A 22782-nucleotide genomic window follows, 5' to 3' on the forward strand; every position below is an offset into this window, starting at 1 on the left:
AATAAATTTGAATCTTTTGCTCAATAATGCACCATGTATCTAACCGCTGAATGATGTCTGTATGTTTGTTGATTTATCTGTCTCTTTGTTTTTGGTTATTCCATTGGAAGATGATAAATCAGGTTGCAAAATATAATGCTGCCAGATATCCACCTGTTTCTTCCTTAACATAATAGTAGATCTGTTCATATTAATTATCAAATTATTAAAAAATAGATCGGATTGGAAAACAATGTAACAGAGCATGACAATAAAGTGTGTTTCTTCAGAGATTAAATTTTCTGTCTGCATACAAATCAGTGTAAATATGCTGTGTGATAATTTTTGGTTTGATTTGTTTATGTCATTTGAAATAAATTTTCAGTATACATTCAGAGGTGTTTCTAATGTCATCCTATTTATATCAATGAGGGTAGACTATTTATTAGAAGAGATACAGTAGATAGGTACTATAGATTTCTTTATTTACATTGTACAGAACTGTTTAGCAATCCAGACCGTGCATTCACACATAACAAACAGCAATTAAAAATTGAAAAGAACTCAAACTAAAAAAAATTTAAAGTGCAATTATATGTAAAATAATATAAAGTGTATATATTTGCCTTGACTTATAAAACAATAAGAACTAAAACAATATGATACGATAAAAAAAGCAGGTGAGGCACTGCACCCGAGGATATTGCACATTTGCTGAGTTACAGTCGTCGAATATACAAGTAGTGCAGTTAGGAATATAAACATACAAAGGTGCAGTTGCACTGTAAACATCTGTGCAGTGTTCTTTAAAGTCACACGGGTCCCAAACAGTCAGTGTCAGTGTTTGGCAGTGTTCAGTTCTCGTATGGCTCTGGGGTAGAAGCTGTTCTTAAGTCTGTTCGTCCGTGATATGATGGGCCTGAAACATCTTCTAGAGGGCAGCAGGTCAAACAGCTGATGTCAAGGGTGGGGATGGCTGTTATTAGAAGCATCACTCAGTATAATGCAGCATCACAAATAACAGCCTCAAAAATGATCAGACAGTTTAATCAACACCTCTCTAAAACGGATTAGACAAAAAACGATTATAACCTTCATGAAGGTAGGATTTATCACAAAGTTGTACAGGGCTAGTGCTAGACTACATTGGTTTTAGTTAGGTGTGTCTAAACATGCAACTGAGTGTGCTCTATGTGCTAAGTGATCTCTCTTTTTTTTTTTTACACTGCCACAGCATTAATTTTCAAAAAGTTAAATTATCAATCATTGCTTGGATTGTGTTTTTCTGCCTCAGTGCTATTGTCTGTAGTTCTTCATGGCCTACAAATCATACATATCACCGAATATAAACAGATGTTACAAACTACATGTGCACTGCTGTGTGTGCCCCACTGCAGTTCCTTGCAGCTGTCAGCCCAGAGGGTGGTGAGTAAGCACAATTTCTGCTCGCATATGAGATGCCTCTGAGCTCTGAGCCATACGAAGGGGGAGGGCTGCCAGCCTGCCTGTGTGGCTGCACGGTGGAGCACAGCATGCAGGAGGGCCAGCCCAGGAGATAGATTGTGTGCATGCTGAGGAGGCATGGACTGAGGCCTGGGGAGCAATCTTTAACCTGGGATCTCAATAATTTATAGACTGCTCGGCGTGTGGACAACACTTGACAGCTGCCACCTCGCAGCTGTTGAACACCATCAATACACAAACATCTTTGTCTCTTCTGACAAAACGTCCATTAATGAGGCCATGGATCTGATTAAAGATGATGAAATTCCTTTTGTTAGGAAACAAATTACCTCCACCCTCCTTATACACAAGCACACAGTTTAACAACTCTTCCACTTTTTGTTCTTTTAAACTGCACACTGTGGTAATGTATGCCTCTATGCATATTTTACCAGTAGAGGATCATCAGACTTTGTTTGCACCATCAGTGTTTATTTTGAAGGATGTGAGTTTGTTTAGAGTGTAGACTTGCTTTGGTATCGGCTGACTATTGTTTGCCCATTTTAAAAGACATATGACAACTGTGAGTGCAATATAACATGCATTACAACACACTTTGCCCTTTAAAGCCAGCCTTCATGCTTTTAGTTTGTCGATGGATTGTATAATGATGAAATGACAGGAGATCAAGTCACATTTTATAAAGTAAAATTTAATATTATACAGCTGCTGCATACATAGTGTGTATTCTGCCCAGTGGGCTGAGAGGAGATATTACTTGTCCCTAGACCTGAGTGTCACTAAAAATTTAATCTATGAAGATATTTTTTGCATTAATAAATAAGTCATAGTGTATTTAATCTTCGAGGACTAGGTATAGTGCAGTCACACTCACAGGAGTCCACCTGTCTACCTGCTGGACTGCAGCAACCTGCCTGATGAACCTGCTGCTGAAAGGATTACTGCGTTTTTAAATTAAAGGTAGGTACATCCTGTAGATCTCTTATGACAAATGAAGAGAACAAGAATTACTAGCTTTTGTGTAACCATATGAAAGGGCACATTGTCAATTAAGTAGGCTAGTGTTATCAATGTAAGCCATTAATTTTTTTTTTTGGCTGAGTTTCGCCTTAATGTGGCCAAGCAGACTCTATTTTTGGCTTCGATTTGACGCCTGGCTGCTGGCTGAGGTCACTCTAGGGCAATAAAGATAAATTTATCCCGGAGGACGACGAGACCGCACGACATGCATGCACAAAAAAAAAAAAAAAAAAAAAAAAATGTTTTCATGAAACTCCTACGGGGTTCTCAAGCCTTCAAGTGGAGAGTGCACGACGTGGGATTATACAAGTTTAACTGCCCGATCTAACTTTTTTTAAAAGCTATTTTATTTCTCATGAAGAAATTTTCCCCCAAAAGGCAAACAATTTTGCCAGGGTTACAATCCCGATAAAAGTAGCCTATCAGACTACTACAGCGGTGTGTTGTAAAATGTCCGTGTGTGTGTGTGTGTGTGTCACCCAGCCCCCCTTCCCCGCCCTCCCTCCCTCCCTTTGTCCCTCCTCTGTAGTCGTCGGAGGAGCGCTCCCCATCTAGCCGCTCATCCTGCTCCAGAGTACCAAAACAGGATGATCCGCCGCTGCACCGTCACCGACAACCTTCGCTTCACTTTCACACGCGTTTAACCCTTCACTCCGACCCCCGCGCTACCTCCATGCTTTGCCCTCCTCCTGAGATGCGATACCGCTGCACGGCTTCCCGGAGAATATCTTCACCTTCCGTCGCTCCTCGCTGATCGAGAGCATGCCCGACGCGGGGACGGCAGCGGCCGCGGCGGCCGCCGTCGGCGACGGCCCAGACAGCTCCCGGCACCGACACCGAGCGCCGCAGGGAGACGCGGAGAGGCCGGAGCCGGGCGCTGCCGCACTACAGACCTCCTCCGGTGTACTGGGTGAGTCAAGAGTGCCTCCCTCCGTTTGGACGATGCGGTTTGGGAAGCGCGCGGAGGACGAGAGGACAGGTGAACGCGATGCTGGGAAACGAGACGTGCACCCCAGCGTCAGACACCTCGCGGCACCGTTCTTTTGTCTCCACGAGGGCGTCCCAAAACGACCAACTGATCCGACTACGGGCCTGTAAATGATGGTTTGGACTCGCGTTGCATGCTCGTGTGGCTGCGGCTTCTCAAAAGCATTGATGTTATCCTCCTCCTGCAGGAAAACGACTACATTTTGGCACGTCCCAGCGTCTGGTCTCGACCTCATCCTCGGTTATCGTAACGGGAGCCTACCTCCTGGCATCACTAGCCACCGTATTCCTGCCGGTGCTGCCGTAGTTTTGCACAGCATCACCAGCGCGCTGCTAGTAGGCTGCGATTGTCCGTTGGTTCTCATTAACGGAGTTTCCGTCCGGTTCTGTAGTACGTGCGAGGTGTGTTAGGATAACTTCATGATGTCATCGGGAGATTTCAAAACTACCGAAGCCGGATTAGAAACCACATCAGGCTGCTCACTGTTTCAACTTTATTGCCTAGGTAGCGGTTGCCATGCTATTGGATAACAGGGCAGGTGCATGTTTTGTCATTCTAATGAGGGATAAGCCATAAAGGTTGTCCCTCTCATAATAATGTGCCCGTAATTTGTTCCAGTGTTTGGATGTGGTGTGATTTAGTCCTCCTTACAATTAATTGTATCTTTCTTTTCAGTGTGGTCCCTTTTTATCACGCACTAGGGAAACCTAAAATGATGGCATTATAAACCCCGTAGAAAGGGCAAGCAGAACAAACTTGCTTTCTATTTACACTCCATGACACTGATAGTGGATGTGAATAGCCCATATCCTAGTTGTCTCCTTGGAAGAATTGCCCGAGGCTATTTTTGGGTCAGACCACAATATTAGCCGGGGTGTAGAAGACCCGCTGCCGAGCCAGGGTTGTTTTCCTGCGTGCAAGGTGCACACACAGCCCCTGCGCTCCCCGTGAGTGCTGCTGCAGAGTGATGCAGTGGGCTGTCTTCGGTTGAGCGCTCCTTTCCACACTCGGTCGAGACAACCCGAGCAGGCTGCTGCTAACTGGAAGGGTGAGCGTGATGCCATCCTGAGAGGGCGGCACCCAGTTCGGGTCCTTGAATGGATGACGGGGCTGGAGGGTCAGCAAAACGAATTAGTTCAATTTTACAGTTAGTTCACTAGCTAGAAGCAGTACTGGGGTAAAGAGAGGGACTGCAAGTCTAAACCTGCAGCGGTAGAGGGATACAACAGACATCTACTCACATAACGGTCCACTGGCGCCAGAGTCTTAATAAATGGGGGTTGGTGGCCTAAAATGTGTAGAGCTGAGTGTCGAACCTCAATACTTTTTTGTTGCTGACTGAAACATGTCTATATCATCAAGTATCCAAAACTGTCAAATACTGAAAGCTGGCATTATATGCCTGGTCAGATTCATAATCTTCTTTCCTTAGTCTTTGATCAGATATTTCCTCACTTGAAGTCAGAAGTTTGCAAATTTAATTTAGCTAATGGTCTTGTATGGCTGAGTGTGTCTTGGACATTTAACATTAGAGAACTATGGGGTGTTTTTGTTAAAGGAGTAAAGGGTTTGTTGAACAACATGCTTATATTTCTTAAAGTAGTGTATCAATAAAGTATTGTCTGGGTATCGGAACTGAATACTCAGGTATTGTATCGTCTGTAGTGTTGTAGAATTTGGAATTATACCCAGTCCTACATGAATGTAGGCCTTTTTTTAGCCCACCACTAAATTGAAGAATATTATATCCACAGGAGAGAAAATGAATTCACACTGCTCTGTTAAAGTGCAAAAGTTAAAAAGCATTTATAAAGGTATGTAGCTACATGAAGACCAACATGCATTAACTGCAAACCGGTCGTCTCCTTCAGTCACACACACAGACAGGTGGATAGTGTAACTACAAGCTTCAGCCTCACATGTGAGATTTTTCACAGCCACATCTGGCAGCCTCATTGCACCTGTAATCATTTAATGAATGTACACATGTTACAGGTAATAGTAATGAAAACATGTAGACACGTGGGTTTTTCTTGGAACAGTGAAAATAAAAATAAAAAATCATAAAAGATGTAGCCACTATGTTTTTTTGGGGGGGAATCAATTCCTTTTTTTGGCCAGTATTTGCCTACCCATGCATCAGAACCACCTACTTTGTGTTAAATTGCTGTCAGATGCACGTTGTGCTCCCTTGCTTTATGTGTTGTTGTTGTTTTTTTTTAAGAATATTATGTCTGACAGTGAATGTGTAAACTTTAGGCATGGTAAAATGTCTAAACTGACACTTAGGATCACATGCATCCCAGACAATAAAAAACAATCAACATCAAAGTTGAACAATTTGCTGTTTAAAAGCATCAGAGGTGGGCTGTGTATCAGAAACGTTAAGAGCAGTAACTGTCTTGGCCTCTTAAAACCTCTTGCTCCCAGTTGTCTGTATATTTCCATACATGGGTCATGAGAGAGAAGAATCGGGTTTGGGGTCGTCAGTGGGATAACCATGATATCACATAACCTCCCTCATACGTGTCAGTGTCAGTCAGCTAGCACAGCAGCAAGTCAGGGTGATTTCTCCGTGCGGCTAAGATTTTGGTTGCAGCCTATAAGAATTTTCCTCACTGGAGCCTAGGACGCTCAATTGTCTCCATGCCTCTTTCCCTAATCCCTCCACAGCCAACTGGAATGACTTTGATCCTCTCAGCCATCTTCCTTTATAGCTCCAACTCTCACAAGCCAGCATTTCAAAGATTAATTAAGCGCCCATCATTAGAGAAAGCAATGTAAAAATCTCACCAATTAGTTTGTGTTCCCTCTGAGGCCAGTGTTGATAAGATTCTGTGTTATGGAAATCAGGTCATGTAATTTGTGGTTGCCCAATCAGCCAGCACAGAGCTTTAGGATTTAGGACATTTGTTAGGATATATCGCGAGATTCATTCTTACTTTGAAAAGACATGATGATAATCGTGTTGTAGCCTGAAATTTTGTGTCTCTGCAGACATTCCTTTTTTTTGGGGGGGGGGTGTATGCACAGGAAATGTGGGGAAAGCGAGTAGGGGAATGACTTCTGGCCAGCTGGGAGTAAAACCAGGGACTTGCTGCTCAGGGTATTTACGCCCATGTGGTATGCGCCCAAACCACTTGGCTGTTGGGTCACCCCGTAAAACTGATCTGATTAGAACTTGCCCTATTATACTTTGAATGACCTTTTTCTTGTAATAATCAGTGTCATTGACTTATTTTTTTAGCGTAGTATCTCCTGCAGAGCGCAAATTAGAGTGAGCTGTGTCAAACATATATGAGCCAGCAGGCTTTGCATTTAAGGTCTGTCTGAAACTATATTTCGAAACCCTTTTTTTCACACCTGTTCTGATCTGAAAGTGCAAGTCTTTTCTGAGACAATGGTGAGATCTGAAGGGGTCCATTTTTTTCTATGTAAACTGGTTTAACTCCATCCTTTATGCTTGTCATTAATAAATGGACTTTGCAGTCTGCAAAATGTACAAGGAAAATGTATTAAGCAAGGATCTGCATTCATCCATAGACTCCAGGCCAGGGCTCTGCTCTCTCGCTCTCTCTCTCTGCCTCTTAAGCAAGTAGAATACCTCAGCTTTGCTTCAGACAGATGTAGTCAGGTTCAGTGTCACACATGTTGCTTTAAATACAGCAGTGTAAGGCAGGGCAGTGAGAGGAGGGAAAAGCACAACACAGAACTTTGTAAAAGAAGAGCTGTTTTTTTGCAGAAGCAGCAGAGAGACAGAGCCATTGGTTTTGTGCCCTCCCACTGCTTCATAAATGAAGGGGCTGATGAATGTAATGCAGTATGATATAATGACAGCAGTGTGTTGTGCCTAATGACTCCAAACTTAATGCCTCTCTCTCTAAATCACTTTGCCTATTCCACTCTTATTTATTGCATGCTCCACAGGGATATATTTCTTGTTCTCCTTCTCTTCTCCCTTTCTAGAGTGAGTGCTGACCTGCACATTAGCTACATTAGTGATCAAGGCAAATCACCTCTATGCAGGGTGACCTTGCTGTTTGTAATATTGGAGCTTTATTACCCTTACCTCATCGGTCAAACAAACAACTGACAGATTACTTTGGTGAACCAGCTTTTGCCGGGGGGATGACATTTCATGCTAGAGTTAAGACCAAGACCAATCAAGTTATAAAATTAAGTGGCCAGCTCTTTACTGTGACAACACTTCATATTTACTATGATCAACTTGCCTTAAATTTGGGATCATTACAGTGAAGTAGTTGCTGGTCAGATGGTGGAAAACCATCAGCTATCAAACCAGCTGTTAGTGCTGCAATGATCTTCAGTGATTTTCTGTTGATGGTGTTTGTGTGGTTGGATGTTTTTTTCCAGCAAGAAACATAAGAGTTATCATTTTACATTGCTGCGAGGATTAAGGATGCACTGATCCAGATTGCTGCATCAGTATCGATGCCAATCTAATCTTAAAGTGTATTCAGTAACAGCCATGAAATGACCAGTCCAAGTAAATACATTTCCTTCATTAATGTCAAAATTCTGTTTCCACTATCAGTTACAGTCATTCAGTCACAGTGGGCTGTTGACTCAGTGCCACAGCAATCCCTGGCCTTATGTTACCTTGCATAAAAATGATCCCAGTGAGTTGTGAGGTTTGTAGATCAGATCAGTACTTGGTATTGGGACATAAACTCAGTTGCTGTATCTGAAACGTTGGATCACATTGTTGCCATTGTGTGCTTAGTCAGTAGATGCAAGGAGATATTTCTTTCACAAAATAAATTCTAAAACAAGCTGATAGCAGCACACTCCGTTGAATTATATCTGTTTAGTGATGGATTGGTGTGGTTGCACCCCGTCCAACAGCCATGCCTTTTTTGTTACCTGATTCTTGCTGGTTTGGTTTTCCACATGCAGAGATAATCCCACACATGTACCACCTGTACTATCAGACACCTTCAGGGGACTGCATCCAGCTGTGTAGATGCATATATCCACAACCATTTGATGTGGGATGTTCTAGGAAGTTACAGACACCCCCTGATGTATGATAAACCATCTGGCTTGAAAGTGGTGATTCACTTGCCCTAGATTCTCAAGTTTTTAATGGTTTAATCATATCACCCATAATTCCTCTTTGCTTCTAACCAACCATCTTCTAAATCCCCATTCATTGCCTCTGGAAGTTTACTCTTTTCCATTTATAGGCACGAAGATTATCAGACTGTAAGCAGAAAATGATAATGCACACTCCAGAGCTTAATGCATTCCAAGCACAGAGAGAAAATGCTCCTGGTGTTGTCTGCCTCTTGCCTTGCGTGGAAGCAGTGACATGTCATAGAGAACTTATCGGTGAGTTTGGGCTCCATTCTCTTTGATCAAAGCAGAGTCGATAACCAGCCTCCTCCAGTGTGTAACTGATATTGCATTCCCTAAGGAAAAAGTAGGATTGAAGTGCATTGGGTCACCCTGTCCTTTATAGTACTGACGAGGCCTGGATTTGTTTTCTTTTTCTTTTTTTGGTAGTTGCTAAGCAAAGCCAGGAGAAACACAATGACCATGGTGAAGAATGCTGCTTTTAGCCTCAGTCGTAGGGAATTGCTCCACATTAGCCGCTCTGCAGCCTCCAGAGAAGGCTAAGGGACTATGAAAGTGTAACGTACAGCACATGGGGGAGAAAAGCTCTCTCTCCTGCAGCTGATAACTAGACATATTATCCATTTCAGTGTTAGCACAGAGCCAGTCAATGAAAAGCAAGGGAGTTTTAAACCACCATCTGTCTGTAATGTTGGTCTTTGTCCCCTCTATTGTTCTTGTTTTCCTCTTAATACCCTCCTCATTTTGTTTAGCCACTACACTTTTAGATTTGTTTGGTAGATAGAGAGATGCAATCAGTCCTCATCATCTTCTTTTCATTACCATCTGTAGCAGGCTGAATGTCAACGTTAAACCTTAGCAGAAAGCAGCATAATCTGTTTGTTCAAAGTAATGCACACTCAAAAATGCTGCAGTGCACTCGGGCTTTCTCTGATGATGACTGCATAACTCAGGAGTCACTCTTTTATCGCTTTTCTCTTTTGGCTAATTTTCAGCCTCTTTGTCCTGCATCGTTCTGAGTTTTTATTTTGTTTTATTTTTTTTTTGGTAAGAGTGTGGGGCAGGAAGGGAGCTTGTTCAGTTTATATGAGGAACAGAGTCAGTGTTCATCAGCCTCTACCCTTTAACGCAGACTGAAGTGTTGAGAAAGTATACTTTCTGCTTGTATATTAGCATAGAGCCCACTGCTTTAGACAAATAAGAACGTGGCAGAAGGTTCTCCCCTGAAATGTCATGTCAATAAATCTCCTGTTAAAATGTATTTTCCCTTTTCAAGCCCTCTTATTTAAATGTTATTTTGCCTTGTTGATACAGATAATAGATTTAGGAGAATCACTTCTCATACGATGTGAGGAGCACAACTGCCCGAGGCAACATCTGTCGATGAGGCATTGCTTTTTTTGTAGGTCCTTGTTGGGCTTTCTATAATGTCAATGCCATTAACCTTTTGAAAAATCTGCTATGGCGCCACCATGTCAGAGCTGTAAAGTATAAAATTTGGGTTATTTCATCAATAATCAATGATGTGTAAACCTCTACAACATATAAAATTTATAAAAAGTTGCAACTGATTAAACTCTATGCAACACGATGTATGCATAATAATGTTATATATACAGGTAGTCTAATCAAACATACTGCTTTTCTGAGATCTATGTTGGAGAGCTATACCACTATTTCTGACAACTTTAAGTTAGTCTAAAACATCCCTCCAATTTGTATATTATTAAAGCAATTCAGTGTCATAAATATTTAGGATATACACAGTGCTTCAAAAATCTGTTTTATTGAAGACACTTTATGACGTCTTGGAACAATTTTGACCCTTCTTTAATAAGCGAAATAAGTGATGTTGCTAAAAGATGAAAGGAGTGCATTTCACCTTGGATTAGCCCTTTTTAAAAACCAGTTTTGCTCTTTTATTTATTATGAAGATGTATCATGTTTACACTGAGTGATATGTTCAAACCTATGTTTTTATGGCTGCACAATTCCGTCAAATGGAAATATTCTTATTATCTTGTACATCATGTTATACACATTTCCCTGAAATTCAGCCTGACATATTTGGTATCTTTAAAAATGTTAGGTTCTTCACTAGAATTTAAAATAGAGTTCTCTGGGTTTAAACAAAGCTTGGCTGCATAGCATGAGTTGGACCGGTGTGTCAATGGGGTTGAAGACGTTGGAGTGTGTAATTAGTACAGAATTTTCACTTTTCTCCTTTTTGTTTAGTTTTGGTTTGTGTCATTTGTTCATCGTCTGAAAAGCCCACTCAGATTCTGGCTCCTCCCTTTAATAAAAATTTGAATGTGGTGAAAGTCTGTCAACAGTTAAGAGGAAACATCCTGGTGCAGGTCATATACTTGCACGTTGCCAGTGTTGACCGATGACGACCTACACTGTAAAGTACAGGCTTTTATTGTGGTTCCCTATCATATATATTCTCTGCCTTTAACCCCCTGTTTCTTTTCTCCTTGCTTTTTAATTTACTGTACATCGCATATAAAAGAGCATATATTCTATGTGGCATCATGTCTATTTAGCTACACATCTTTCTTGGTCAGAAAATCATGACTCTGGCGTTCTGTGTTATTCTTTCTGCAGCTCTTACTCCTGCTTATTTCCTTTGGCAAAGTGTTAAGAGAAGGCTTTGATTGAGTAGTGTTTCTGTTGATGCCTGAAGAAACTGGCTGTCAAGGAAGATAAACCGCATTGCCACCACTGTAACACCCATATTTGCATTTGAGAGAGAAATATCTCCAGCTTTTCACTTTCCTTCTGATCGGTGTTTATTGGAGCATGAGAGTCAACAGCCTGTTGTTTGTGTGAAGGTCTTTGAGTGTGACTGTCTCCATTCACATAGAGAAGAGTTATTAATTTACCTCCTTTTTTTAAAACTGAGGAGGCCACGCCAACTTAAAGATGCAGTGACTTTGAAAAATTGTAAAATCAGTTGCTCGTGTTGGGTTGAATTTGCTCAGTCCTGCACTTGTTTCAGATCAATCAGTTATTTTATCTATTTTAGCTATTTTACACTTTCTATACTGCTTCTACTACTTGTTCGTATTGGTTTCTGGTCTCATTTCCATTTTGTTACTGACGTCTAACATTCCTCTAGAAATTCCAGAGCTAAATAAATAAGGATGAAATGCTGCATAGAGCTTCCTCGAACTTCTTTTTAAAAGTCATGAGAAATCAAAGCTGACTAAGTAACAAATAAATGTCTTCCTCTGCTTGTCATTGAGCAGGAAAGGAAATGGGAGGAATGGTGTAGTAATCTACAATAATCACTGGTTCCTCTGGGCATTGATCTGACTCGGAGCCTCCCTGTCATCTTCCCTGTCCGGGAATAGAATATCGTACCATTGTACAGATCGTTTAGTCCGCGGCCATCAGACTGACTGATTCACTGCTACAGTATCTCTTCTCTAAATTCACCCTTCTATTATCCTTTCTTGCTCTATTGCTGTACTGCCCAGCTTAATTTCGGATGTGAGTAGAAATACCCAGTTTGCCTGACATTTATTGGAATGTCTCACTACACTAGAGTGCCTGATTATAATGATTACAATTATGAATGACCTCCCGAGACAGTGGCACAAACTGGATCCCCTAAGTTGTGTGGAAAGCAGTCTCTTTCCTGTGTTTATTGCCATAATTCAGTTAACCTCCAATGGGAGCACAACTTTCCTAGGCAAAAGAGTGAGTCTCTCTAAAATGATTGCTAGGTTTGATCCTGGTACAGTCAGTCAGATGTACAGTAACAAGCCTACATTAGACACTAATAATCTCTGTTAAAGCTGCTTAAAAATGTATGAGTCTGTTTTCTATGAACGCAGGAGTTGGTAGGTCCTCCATATGACTCTGTGTGCTCTGGATAAGGTTTCATTTGTGTCATATTGATTAAATTTGCATTATAGTGCAGCAGGCCCTCTTCCTTGCCTTTAGGTAAGACTTTATAGTTAAAGAAACTGTAACATATTTTGGGAAATATGTTGTGTATTTGCTTTCTTGCCAAGAGTTAAATGAGAAGATCAATTACATTATCATGTCTGTGTGTTTAATACTGCGCTACAGCCAGCAGCCAGTTAGCTAAGCATAGCATAAAGCCTGCAAACGTGGGGAAACAGCTAGTATGGCTCTTACCATAGGTAACAAGGTCTGCCTAATAGTGTCTTTAAAGCTAAACGTGTTTAGAGTTGTATCCAACTCCTCCTCTAACTCTTGGTATGAAAGCAAATAAGTGTATTTCTCGAAATGTCAAACTGTTCCTTGTAAGATGTCACCAATTCCATCATAATTTTGCTTATAAAAAAAGAAAAAAAAAACTCTTTAAAAGTATTTGGCCATGTTGCATCTAAGCTATCAAACATGTAAACTTTCAAAAATGCTGTGTTGTTGCAGTGACCTTAAACCTGCTCCCTACAACACAAAAATTACCGATAGTGTGTGCCCACATTGTTGCTGTTTGTAATTCATGTCCCTCTGTTCTCTATGTTCATCAGAAAACCCTTTCTCCACTTTGGCAGTTGCCGACTGCTTAACAAGGAGGTCTGTTTGCTCCATAAAGGCTGCTATTCACTCCACTATATTCATCATCACCACTCGCTTATTCATAATTCGTTACCCCCCACCCTTGACAAAGCTCAATTCAGCCAGTTAGATAACCAGTCTGTGGTTGTCTGAAGGAGTAGTATGCATCGAGTGGGCATGAAAGGATTCAACACTGGCTTCCTTACATGATTATTACCTGACTAAATAGCACACAGCATCAGTTTCCTCATTTAACCCCGACTTCATAGCATATATGACAAGTCAATCCCTGCTTCTTTGCTTTTTCCCTGATGTAGCTCACCCAAATAAACCAGCTAACCTAGAATGAACCACCGATTAGCCTACTTGGCAGAAGGAAAGCAAGGGCAGGAAATGAAGGAGACAGATTTAGTGAGACTAAGTGCAGACAAAAAGTGATGTAAAGGAGGGAAAGAAGAAGATATGGGGAAAAGCGATACTTCAACTATTCTGCTGTGTGAGCACTGCGGCTCTTTTCTTCCTACATGGTCTTGCCTTGTCCTTCTCTTGGCTCTCAGCCATGAGTGGGTCCGGTGTCACACGTAATCTTCATTATTTTGAAGCCAAGGACGAGTCCCTATTATCCTCCCTGCGCCTGTTAATGAGGAAACCAGAGTTCTGACATCCACCAGCATTGACATCTTTATCCCATTTGTCACAAATGCAGAACAGACACCTCCTATCTTCCTCCTGTGGAAAAACTTTCCTAATCTCAATTGCGTCACATGCAGGTCTCTCTAGTGATGTTCTTAGCCATGCTACACTAGCACCGTGGCTCTGGGGATGGCAACGTCGGTCGGTCGGTCAGTCAGTTCACCACTTTCATCCAGACTGAAATATCTCAACAACTATTTGATGGATTGTCATGACGTTTTCTTCAGATGTTCATGGTCCCCAGAGGAAGATGCCTGCAGAATCAGGGATCCCTTGATTTTTCTTTTTTGCTCTAGTGCCGCCGCGAGGATGACATTTTTGATTTTTAGTGAAATGTCTGAACAACTATTAGCTAGCTTGCTAATGAAATTTGGTACAGACATTCATGTCCCCCCTTGGGGGAAGTGTAATAACTTTGCTTTTCATCCATCTTTTTTTCTAGATTTTTCATCCTGCACCATCATTAGGTGAAATTTTTAATTTGTCCAAACTTTGGTTAATTACAAAATACCCGCAAAACTAATGACATTACCATCAGTTCTGTCTCAGCTTTACTTTGTGTTTTTGCAACTGGAGCTGGAGGTTTTTTTTGTATCTGAGTTCACTGTTTACCAAACCACTATAATATGCAACACAACTAAAGAGAGCTAATTTAGAATATTCATCTGGTATGACTATAAGGCAAGCAGAGGGGGGTAACCATATTGGAATAATATGTGAAAGTATTGGGAGGTTTTCCTGTTCTTCCTGTGAATTCATTCACGTGCATTGCTAATTAGCAACTGTTAGGTTGGTAACACGCTAAAATAAGATGATGAATATGCTTAACATTATACCTGCTAAACATCAGCATGCTAGCTCTGTCATTCTGAGTATGTTAGCATGCCAATGTACAACCTCACAGAGTCACAAGCTTGGCTGTGGACTCTTAGTCTTGTTTGTCTTTTCCTTTTACCGTTCTAAATTTAAAATGCAGTTTAGTTCCCTTTTGGAGGACTACACTGAGACTGGCCAATGTCTGATATAACTGGGATAAATTTCAGGCGAAGACTATCTCAACAGTGTTTATCAATGGCTGGAGAAAGAAGTTTGTCAATTAGAAGCAGGTCTGATTGCACTCTGATTGCAATACAGCTTTGAAACCAACAGGAAACCAGCTTTGATTACATGCTCTTCAAAAATGCATAACACAGCTAATATTAACCTTTGCTATCTGTAGCTTGTCTTTGAAAGAAAACTTACAGCATGATCTTTGTTTACCTTCCGTTCTTTCAGTGGCAGTATTAACCACTAGAGCATCGGCACTGTGTTGACCCAGGTTTATTTGTATCACTATCAGGCATTCCCCCTCTTGTTTCCCTCTGCCTAGTTTGAAGACATCATCCATGGAAGCTCCATTCACATGAGGATGGCAAATACCTCTTGAGACAGTCTGGGAAGAGGAGAGCTGAGACAGAGAAAGAGATAAATAGAAAGCATGGATAGATGGAGGGACTGAAAGATTCTGAGAGAGGATTTGGATGAGAAAAAGAGGCAGGGATGGTGGGGAAAAAAGGTATAAAGAGAGAGAGAGAGACTTAGGGGGCCATGATGTGAAAGAGAGGAGCAGGCTGAGGTGAAAGAAAACGAAGACAGACAGGAGGAGTGCTCCGCTGCAGTGGGAAGAGGGGCTCTCATATCATCTAAAACACATCTGTATGTGCAGCTGCCAGTGGAAAAGAAAAATGCGATGTGGAATTGGAAGTGTTTGTTCGATTTGGTACCTGAATGTATGCAGACTGTGTACAGTACCTTGCATTTGGAGGGTGAAGTGAGGTGGCCATTGCAACCAGCAATAAAGTGAGTTGCAGAATCCAGAGCTTGATCCACATGATCTTCACAGGTAGAATGGTCTGATTTGGTATTTATTTCAGACATTTCAGCTGCATGATTTGATGACTCAGTATGTTGTTGCCCCTCTATATACTGTATGTACTGTACATATATAGGGCGGTGATTTTTTTTGTTTCTGTTTGATTGTCTGTGCGTGGTTTTGTGTGTGTCTTTATCTGAATCTCTGGTGTTGTGTGTGTCTGTGTAGACAGGTGTGGAGTTGGGAAAAGGTTCGAAAGGGGCACTGTCTGTCAGTGGTGTCGACTGCGTACACGATGGCGACGTATAGAGTCAACAACAGAGAGGATTCTAATTAAGGAAATTGCTGGGTGTTTGAACCTGATTACGCTCTATGTCCCACTTCCTGATGTAATCGTTCTAATAGGCTGATTTGTTTCATTCACGCACTCAGTAGATGTGACAATGGAAATGTTGTCTGACTGTCTTATTGTTTGCGATCCACCATCTGTGTCTGTTGGGAGCTCTGTCAGTCTCTCTGCCTTTATTACATTATGTGCTGTATGTTTGTGTCTGTCTGTCTCTCTCTCTATTAGACTGGCTACATAAGAGTCACACTTCAAAATGACTCGGTGCTGCGAAGATATCAATCCTGCTCTAGTCTCCAGCCTCCTAGGAAATACATGCTGATGCCAGGCATGTGTAGCAAAGGCATCTTTTTCTAGAGGTGCATATGAAAGTACAAGTCCTCAGCATCTTATCAGTGGGGTAAATCTGCACTGTAGGCCTCAGAAAGTGATGCAACCTGTATAAAGGCATTTAGAGGCAACTGTTGACAGCTGGTCCTCTACAGGCAAAGGAAAGTATTTTGTTTATTTTTACCTAAAGAGAACCTGAGTTGAAGAGAAAAACAATTTCTACGTTTGCTGTTCAACCTACACACTGCTTTTGTGATCTCAAGCGTGAGTCATTGTCTTGTTTCAATTTAATGATGTGTGTACAGTGACCAAGAAAGGCTTTCATCAGGTGAAGTGATCACCTGATTACACCTGCAATTATAGACCATCGGTGGCGAAACATGTTGCTATCTCACGAATGGATATTTGGATTATCCATGATTGGATTGTTCAAACAAACAGGGGAACTTCATGCCCAGTTTAAATCCAGGGTTTCTACCACATATAGTATTTCATATCTAATGTCTTACTGTTATTATGATATTAATGCTAATATAATTTTTTGTTTAAGGTCTTCCCTGGAAAATATCCTCTGTTTTGTAGAAAGTGATGAGTTTTGTAACTGCTGAAGCAACAATAGCAGCTTATTTGGAATAAAACAGATGAAATGTGCAGCCATTGTCACTAAGTGCCTTCTGTGTTACCATGACTTTCTACGTACAGTATCTACAGGAATCACATTACGTTTTAAGTCACTTAGTTGTAGTTGTGTTTTTTTTCATCAATTTGTGAAGAATGCTGCCTTTTATTATTGAGGGTGTCTATATTTCTGCTGCCCCCTCCCCACCCATCACTGCATTATCCGTATGAAATGGGTAGTTTTCATATAATAGAGGAAAAACCATAGAAGCTAAAGGCATCATCTACTTTGTTTCTTTAGCAGGGGTAAACTGGGTTGATCTTTTGATACAAAGCATTTTTTTTTTTTTTTTTAATTTTGATATTTCAGTTATCACTCAGACACTCAATGCTGCTGACATAGATAGACTGCCTTCACATTCCCAGATTCAAATCAGCATACATAAATGATAAACCAACATACTGTATGAAGACCTCTGATTTAAGATGACAGTAGCAGACAAAATTTGTTTACAATCAATTCGTTAATTATCTTTACTCATTCAAAATGTGTCTGGGTGTGTTTTCAGTATTGTCAAGTCATGCCACCCTCTCTCCTCAACTAAAATTATACTGTACATGCTTGTGTCGTCAACAATATCATTGACCTGTCTGACATTACCAACTATGATATGTGTTCTTTAAACCCAACCTTTTGTTCCAGCTGCTTAAAAGTTCAGCAGAAAACTTTAACTAACTTCTACCGGACTGAGTTAAAATCTTCAAAGTTGACCCAAAGCTGCCCCAGCCATGCATAAAGAGCAGCCAGTTATCAAACAGACTCACGCAGCCAGCAAAGACAGTGAGTGCATCAAGTCTTTCTTTAAGTGTCTGTGACCTTCACTTTAATCATTCGCCTGAGTTTCATAACTGACTTACACCCTATTAATCTTGAACTTTATATCCTAGGCTCACACACATGCACATAGACAAATACCTGCACGGTCACACACACAATAAACACCCCACAGAGATCCTTCGGAGAGCAACTCAGATCTGAGAAAGACACCCTGCATGTTACACTGCCTGGCTGCTGTCTGATAAGCATTAGCCCTGGAACAGTGGTCTCACTGTGAAGGCCATTAGTAATACGGGCTTTATCTTTATCACTGCTAGTCCTGGGCAAACCTGCTCTAAAGCAACCTGGTTTCTGTTACAGGGCCAAAAGGGGCTTTCAAACTCAGAAATTCTCTTATTTTTGCCAACATAAACGACATTTGGGATCATTGTCCTATATAGTTTCTAGTACATTATATACAGAGATTTAATGGACTGTCATATAAAAGATACGTAAAAATGGGTGGAATTTGTAAACTGTTTAAACCTGTAACTCTACTTTATACTGTTTTCAAAAGAGTGATTTAATGTGTTTACACTGTGAAATCCATCTTACGCTGCATGTACAAATTATCCGAGAGCATTCGCTCTTTTCATGATGTAGACTAATGAGTTAAAATTAGGTAAAAGCCATCAATACAAATTGATTACCCTTGTTAAATCTGTGGAGGGGAGATAGAGATAATGAGACAAAAATGGGTCCAAAAAAAAAGGATTGCAAATAATGGGCTATAACTCAAAATTAACAAGAAGGTGCCCCTGATATTTTGTGTTTTCACTGAACTGCACGTAGCTTATATGGGGGGAAAAAAGCTATAGTCAATGTTCGTTAATAATAACAATGGATCATGGATTATGTAGTTATGACCCTACACAGAATTCTCATCTGATGAAGTTCCCCTCAGTTTTACAGTGCTTTATAGCTTTTTTTCGGCTTTTTTTTTTTGGTTTTCTAGTCTGCAACTTTAATCTTCTGAGTACTCTCACCGCTCTCATCACTGTTGTTTCCGGATGCACCAGGCATCTACATACTACTTCACTAAAAGTGACAAAAACCTTTTTTTCATGGAAGCTGAGAGGTGGTTTGTTCATCTACAGCAAAAAAAATACTCTTACACACACATGCAGACACAGACCTGGCAGACTTGTCTGTGCAGTGAAGCCTTTATGGTCGATGTATGAATTACTGTTCATCTTCCACAACATAACAAACGCACAAATTAATGCAAACCATCTGAGCATTCGCTCAGTTGGGACTTATAAACTGAAGCATTGTGGAAGTGTTGAAACCAATCTGCTAGCTGTTTCAGGAGTGTGTGTGTGTGTGTGTGTGTGTGTGTGTGTGTGTGTGTGTGTGTTGGCCTCAGCAAAGAATACGGGACTCATTAGAATTGCTGTCATGTTGCAGCACTGCCTGCAGCATTTCATCCACAGTGGAGTGGCCAGTCAGATTTCAGTAGATAGAAGTACGACTCAAGATTAAAAAGGCAAAAATAACTTGCTCTGTTTCCTGTTTGACCTGATGTGATGTTTGAAAAGGTTCTTCAGAGCGGAACAGCAGTGTGGAACAAGATAAAGTTGTCACAATCTGTTTGTAAGTACTGAGAGTGATCCTTTGAATAGTAATGCCACCTCCAAGTCAGGTGCTGTTTGAAACTCCAACATGTTTTGATTTATCTTAACAGAGAATATCATCTTCAGCAAAATATGTTGATGGTTGAATTTTAAGAAAAGGTAGACAAGTCATTAGATACAGTATGCTGGGGAAGTCTTTTATTTTATTGGCATCGTCTCCAGGTCTTCAATAGCTCAAATTTATTTTTACTTTATTTACATAGAAGGTTTCAGGTGCAAACCTCTGTGCTTTCCAGAGAGGAAATAGGGAATAAAAAGAGCAAGATGAGGAAATAAAAAGTGCAATATTTGTAGAGAAAGTAATTTATTAGCAAGGCTAATAAACAAAAACAAAGTAAAAGAAGATGCTAAAATACATTAAGTCCAGTGGAATGTGATTTCTGTGCAACAAAAAACTATTAGGAAAATCTATAAAAATGGGTTTTGAGACACAATTTATTGCTATATTAATTGACTTTTATCACATAATAAAGTTGTTTTGGTGAATGAGTTAGCAAACAGTAGCCTATTTACATGTAGAATTGTATTTCTGGCCATCTGATGAATGCAAATTCAATATTAACTCTCCCTTTTAGCTGTTTTGGTCTGACAGGAAAATATCAGGCCCTTTATCAGCTAAATACTCCTCTAGGTTCACCGGCTGGTCGCTGACGTTGTCTGTCTGCTGTTTGGTGCTGGACAGGTGGCTCAGATTGGGTTTATTACAACTTTTTAGCTGAAAACAGCTGCCTGCCTTGGCTGGAAATTGGGCTGAGGGGGTTTACGGGCCAGAAAAACCAAAACAGTGACCCAAAATATACTTAAAGGCTCTGTGGCGCTGAAGGTAATTGCAGAGTCGGGTGATAATTCTCTGTGGGTTCATCACTATTAATGCCCCTTCAGTTGCACTTAATTATTTTCTCCATCGGTTATAAAAAATTATGCTGCTTTAAAAACAGGGACTTTGCCAACAGACCAATTTTTTATGAAAATAAGTAAGTGCAAAAAAATGGACTTTACAGTGAATAAGTGCATTCATAATGTAAACATGGAAATCAATTAATGTATGTGCTCTTAAAAGGACCGTCAGGCTTGTTTCTGGGAATCTCCCCTCTGTCCCTCGCTGTCACCGCTGTGTTTCCAGGAAGTAAGGGGACGCGCTGAGCTGAAGCACAATGATGTTTTTATCTGACAAGTGCTTATTGGATCCACAGAACATGCAGAGGTAGAGTGTGATTTACAGCACCGTGCTAGTGGTGATATCATGGTTAAATTTACAGCCTGCCGTGGCTTTGACCTTCATGAGTGTGCATGTGCGTGCGTTCACCTTTCTAACCATGTAAGCAATACCTGAAGCAGTAATCGGATGTACAGTGACATCATGTGTAAAATGATGTGTTGCCTTTATAATTTGGCTTTGTAACTTTTGCTTGTACTCAGAGAGATCTAACGTTTTCTACTGCTTTCAAATACATAAAAATAAACAAATAGTATATGTGATGAATGTCGTGATACTAAAAATGCCTGTGTGTGATCCCTGGAAAGCGCCCTGCTTTCTGCCTCCTCTGAAGACCCACGCCCCAGTGATCACAGGGCTGCTGTGGGATGGGCATTCTCTCCAGGCTGCTGTCATTATTATTCAGGACCCGGGAAACCGGTTTTTACACACTGTCCTCCGAAAGCTGAACAGGGTCAGGGTTTACAGTGGTTACAGAATCACTTAGTCCTGTTTGAAAACTATCAGCCCCACTGCCCTTCTGAAGCACATATCAGTGGGAATATGAGACTGTAGAGGGTCAGTGACAGTCACAGATGAACGAGGGGACAAAGTGAAGATAAAAGTTCATTTGAGCCTGGAGACCAAAAATTTCACTTGTCTTGAAAATATAATTTTTCCATGACGTAACGGTATCCATCCCAGAAGACATATAAGCTGTGCGTTATTTACCTTCATACTGCTGCATTAAGGGGAACTGTGTTATAATGTGACATTACTGTGTGGCTACAGTAGAGCTATTTTTGGAGTGCTGTGGATTTCAGGAATAGAGACGAGGTAATTCTACACAGGCGCTGAATGCATGGTTGTAAATTCAGTAAAGCTGAAACTTTTACCCATTGTACCCCTCAACCTTGAAGAGTGATCTTTTATTACTGAGGGGCTTGTATGTCAGCGCCCCTGAGACTCAGGATACATCACAACACAGTGAAATGGCTGCAGTGCCGTGTTGAGTTGATTGAGCTGAGTGTCTGTATGTCTGTGTGACAATTCAGAGAGTGTGGATAATGTTTGGCTTCTGGCCTTGGCAGGGCAGTCAGTGTTAGTCTGTCTCGTGTTGTGAGGCAAAGAGGCGTGACATTTAAATCTGTCCCATCGAGAAGGACAACTTTGTGCGTGTGTGTTGGGGCAGAAGGGGTAAGAGTTTTGGAGGGGGGTTTGACGAGAATGTTAGAAATGTCGTGGCTCCTTACTCTGTTTCGCTTTGAAAAGGTGACTCTCCTCCCCTCTCTCTCTCTCTCCCTCTCCCTCTCCCTCTCTCTGTCTTTCAGATAAGTTGTTTGGAAAGCGGCTGCTGCAGGCTGGAAGACACATCATGTCTCATAAGTCTTGGATGAAAACGGTGCCCACAGAGAACTGTGATGTCCTCATGACATTTGCAGGTCAAGCACTCAACACACAAACACAAACCATTTGTATTTCAATGCTTGGGAGGACGTCACTGACATCCTTAGTCCTTAACCCCAACCCTAACTATCATATCTACATGCCTACGGTCAACCCCTACTATAACTTAAACGAAGGACTACAACTAACGATTATTTCGATTATTTATTAATGTGCTAATTGTTCTCCTGATTAATTGTTTTGTCTTTCAAATGCTGGAAAATAGTAAAACTGACATAATTAGTTGATTGACCGAAAATAAATTCAATCATTTTGATAGTTGATTAATCATATAATACATTTTTTAAGCAAAAATGCTGAAAATTCAATGATCTCAGATTCTCAAATGTGAATATTTGTAGATTTTCTTGGTCTTCTAAGATACTAAACTAAATATCTTTGGGTTTTGGACTCCTGGTTGGACAAAACAAACAAATATTAGCTTGGGCAATGTAAAATTGTGATGGGCAATTTTTATTTTTTTCTAACAATTTATGGACCAAGCGATTAATTGATTAATTGAAAAAATATTTGATAGACGAATCAATAATGACAATAATTGTTTGTTGCATGCCTAGAAAATTGTAAAAAAAAAAATTTAGATCACATTTTCCACATCCAAATATGTTTGTTTTGTCCAAAACTTAAAGCTGATCAGTGTACTATGCAATAAGAAAAAGAAAATGGTAAATTCTCACAACTGAGAA

General features: G+C 40.7%; 1 protein-coding gene across 1 annotated transcript in view; it reads left to right on the top strand.

The window, feature by feature from the left end:
* Positions 1-3029: 3029 nt before the first annotated feature.
* ano8b (anoctamin 8b) overlaps positions 3030-22782 on the top strand; it is a 38059-nt gene continuing 18306 nt past the window's right edge. The window contains exons 1-2 of the mRNA XM_040129622.1: positions 3030-3373; positions 21961-22071. Coding sequence (XP_039985556.1) covers positions 3226-3373; positions 21961-22071 — 259 coding nt within the window. The 5' untranslated portion in view covers positions 3030-3225. The remainder of the gene's footprint in view (positions 3374-21960; positions 22072-22782) is intronic.

This window comes from Xiphias gladius, chromosome 6 (genome assembly GCF_016859285.1).
Source record: "Xiphias gladius isolate SHS-SW01 ecotype Sanya breed wild chromosome 6, ASM1685928v1, whole genome shotgun sequence".
NCBI lineage: Eukaryota > Metazoa > Chordata > Actinopteri > Istiophoriformes > Xiphiidae > Xiphias > Xiphias gladius.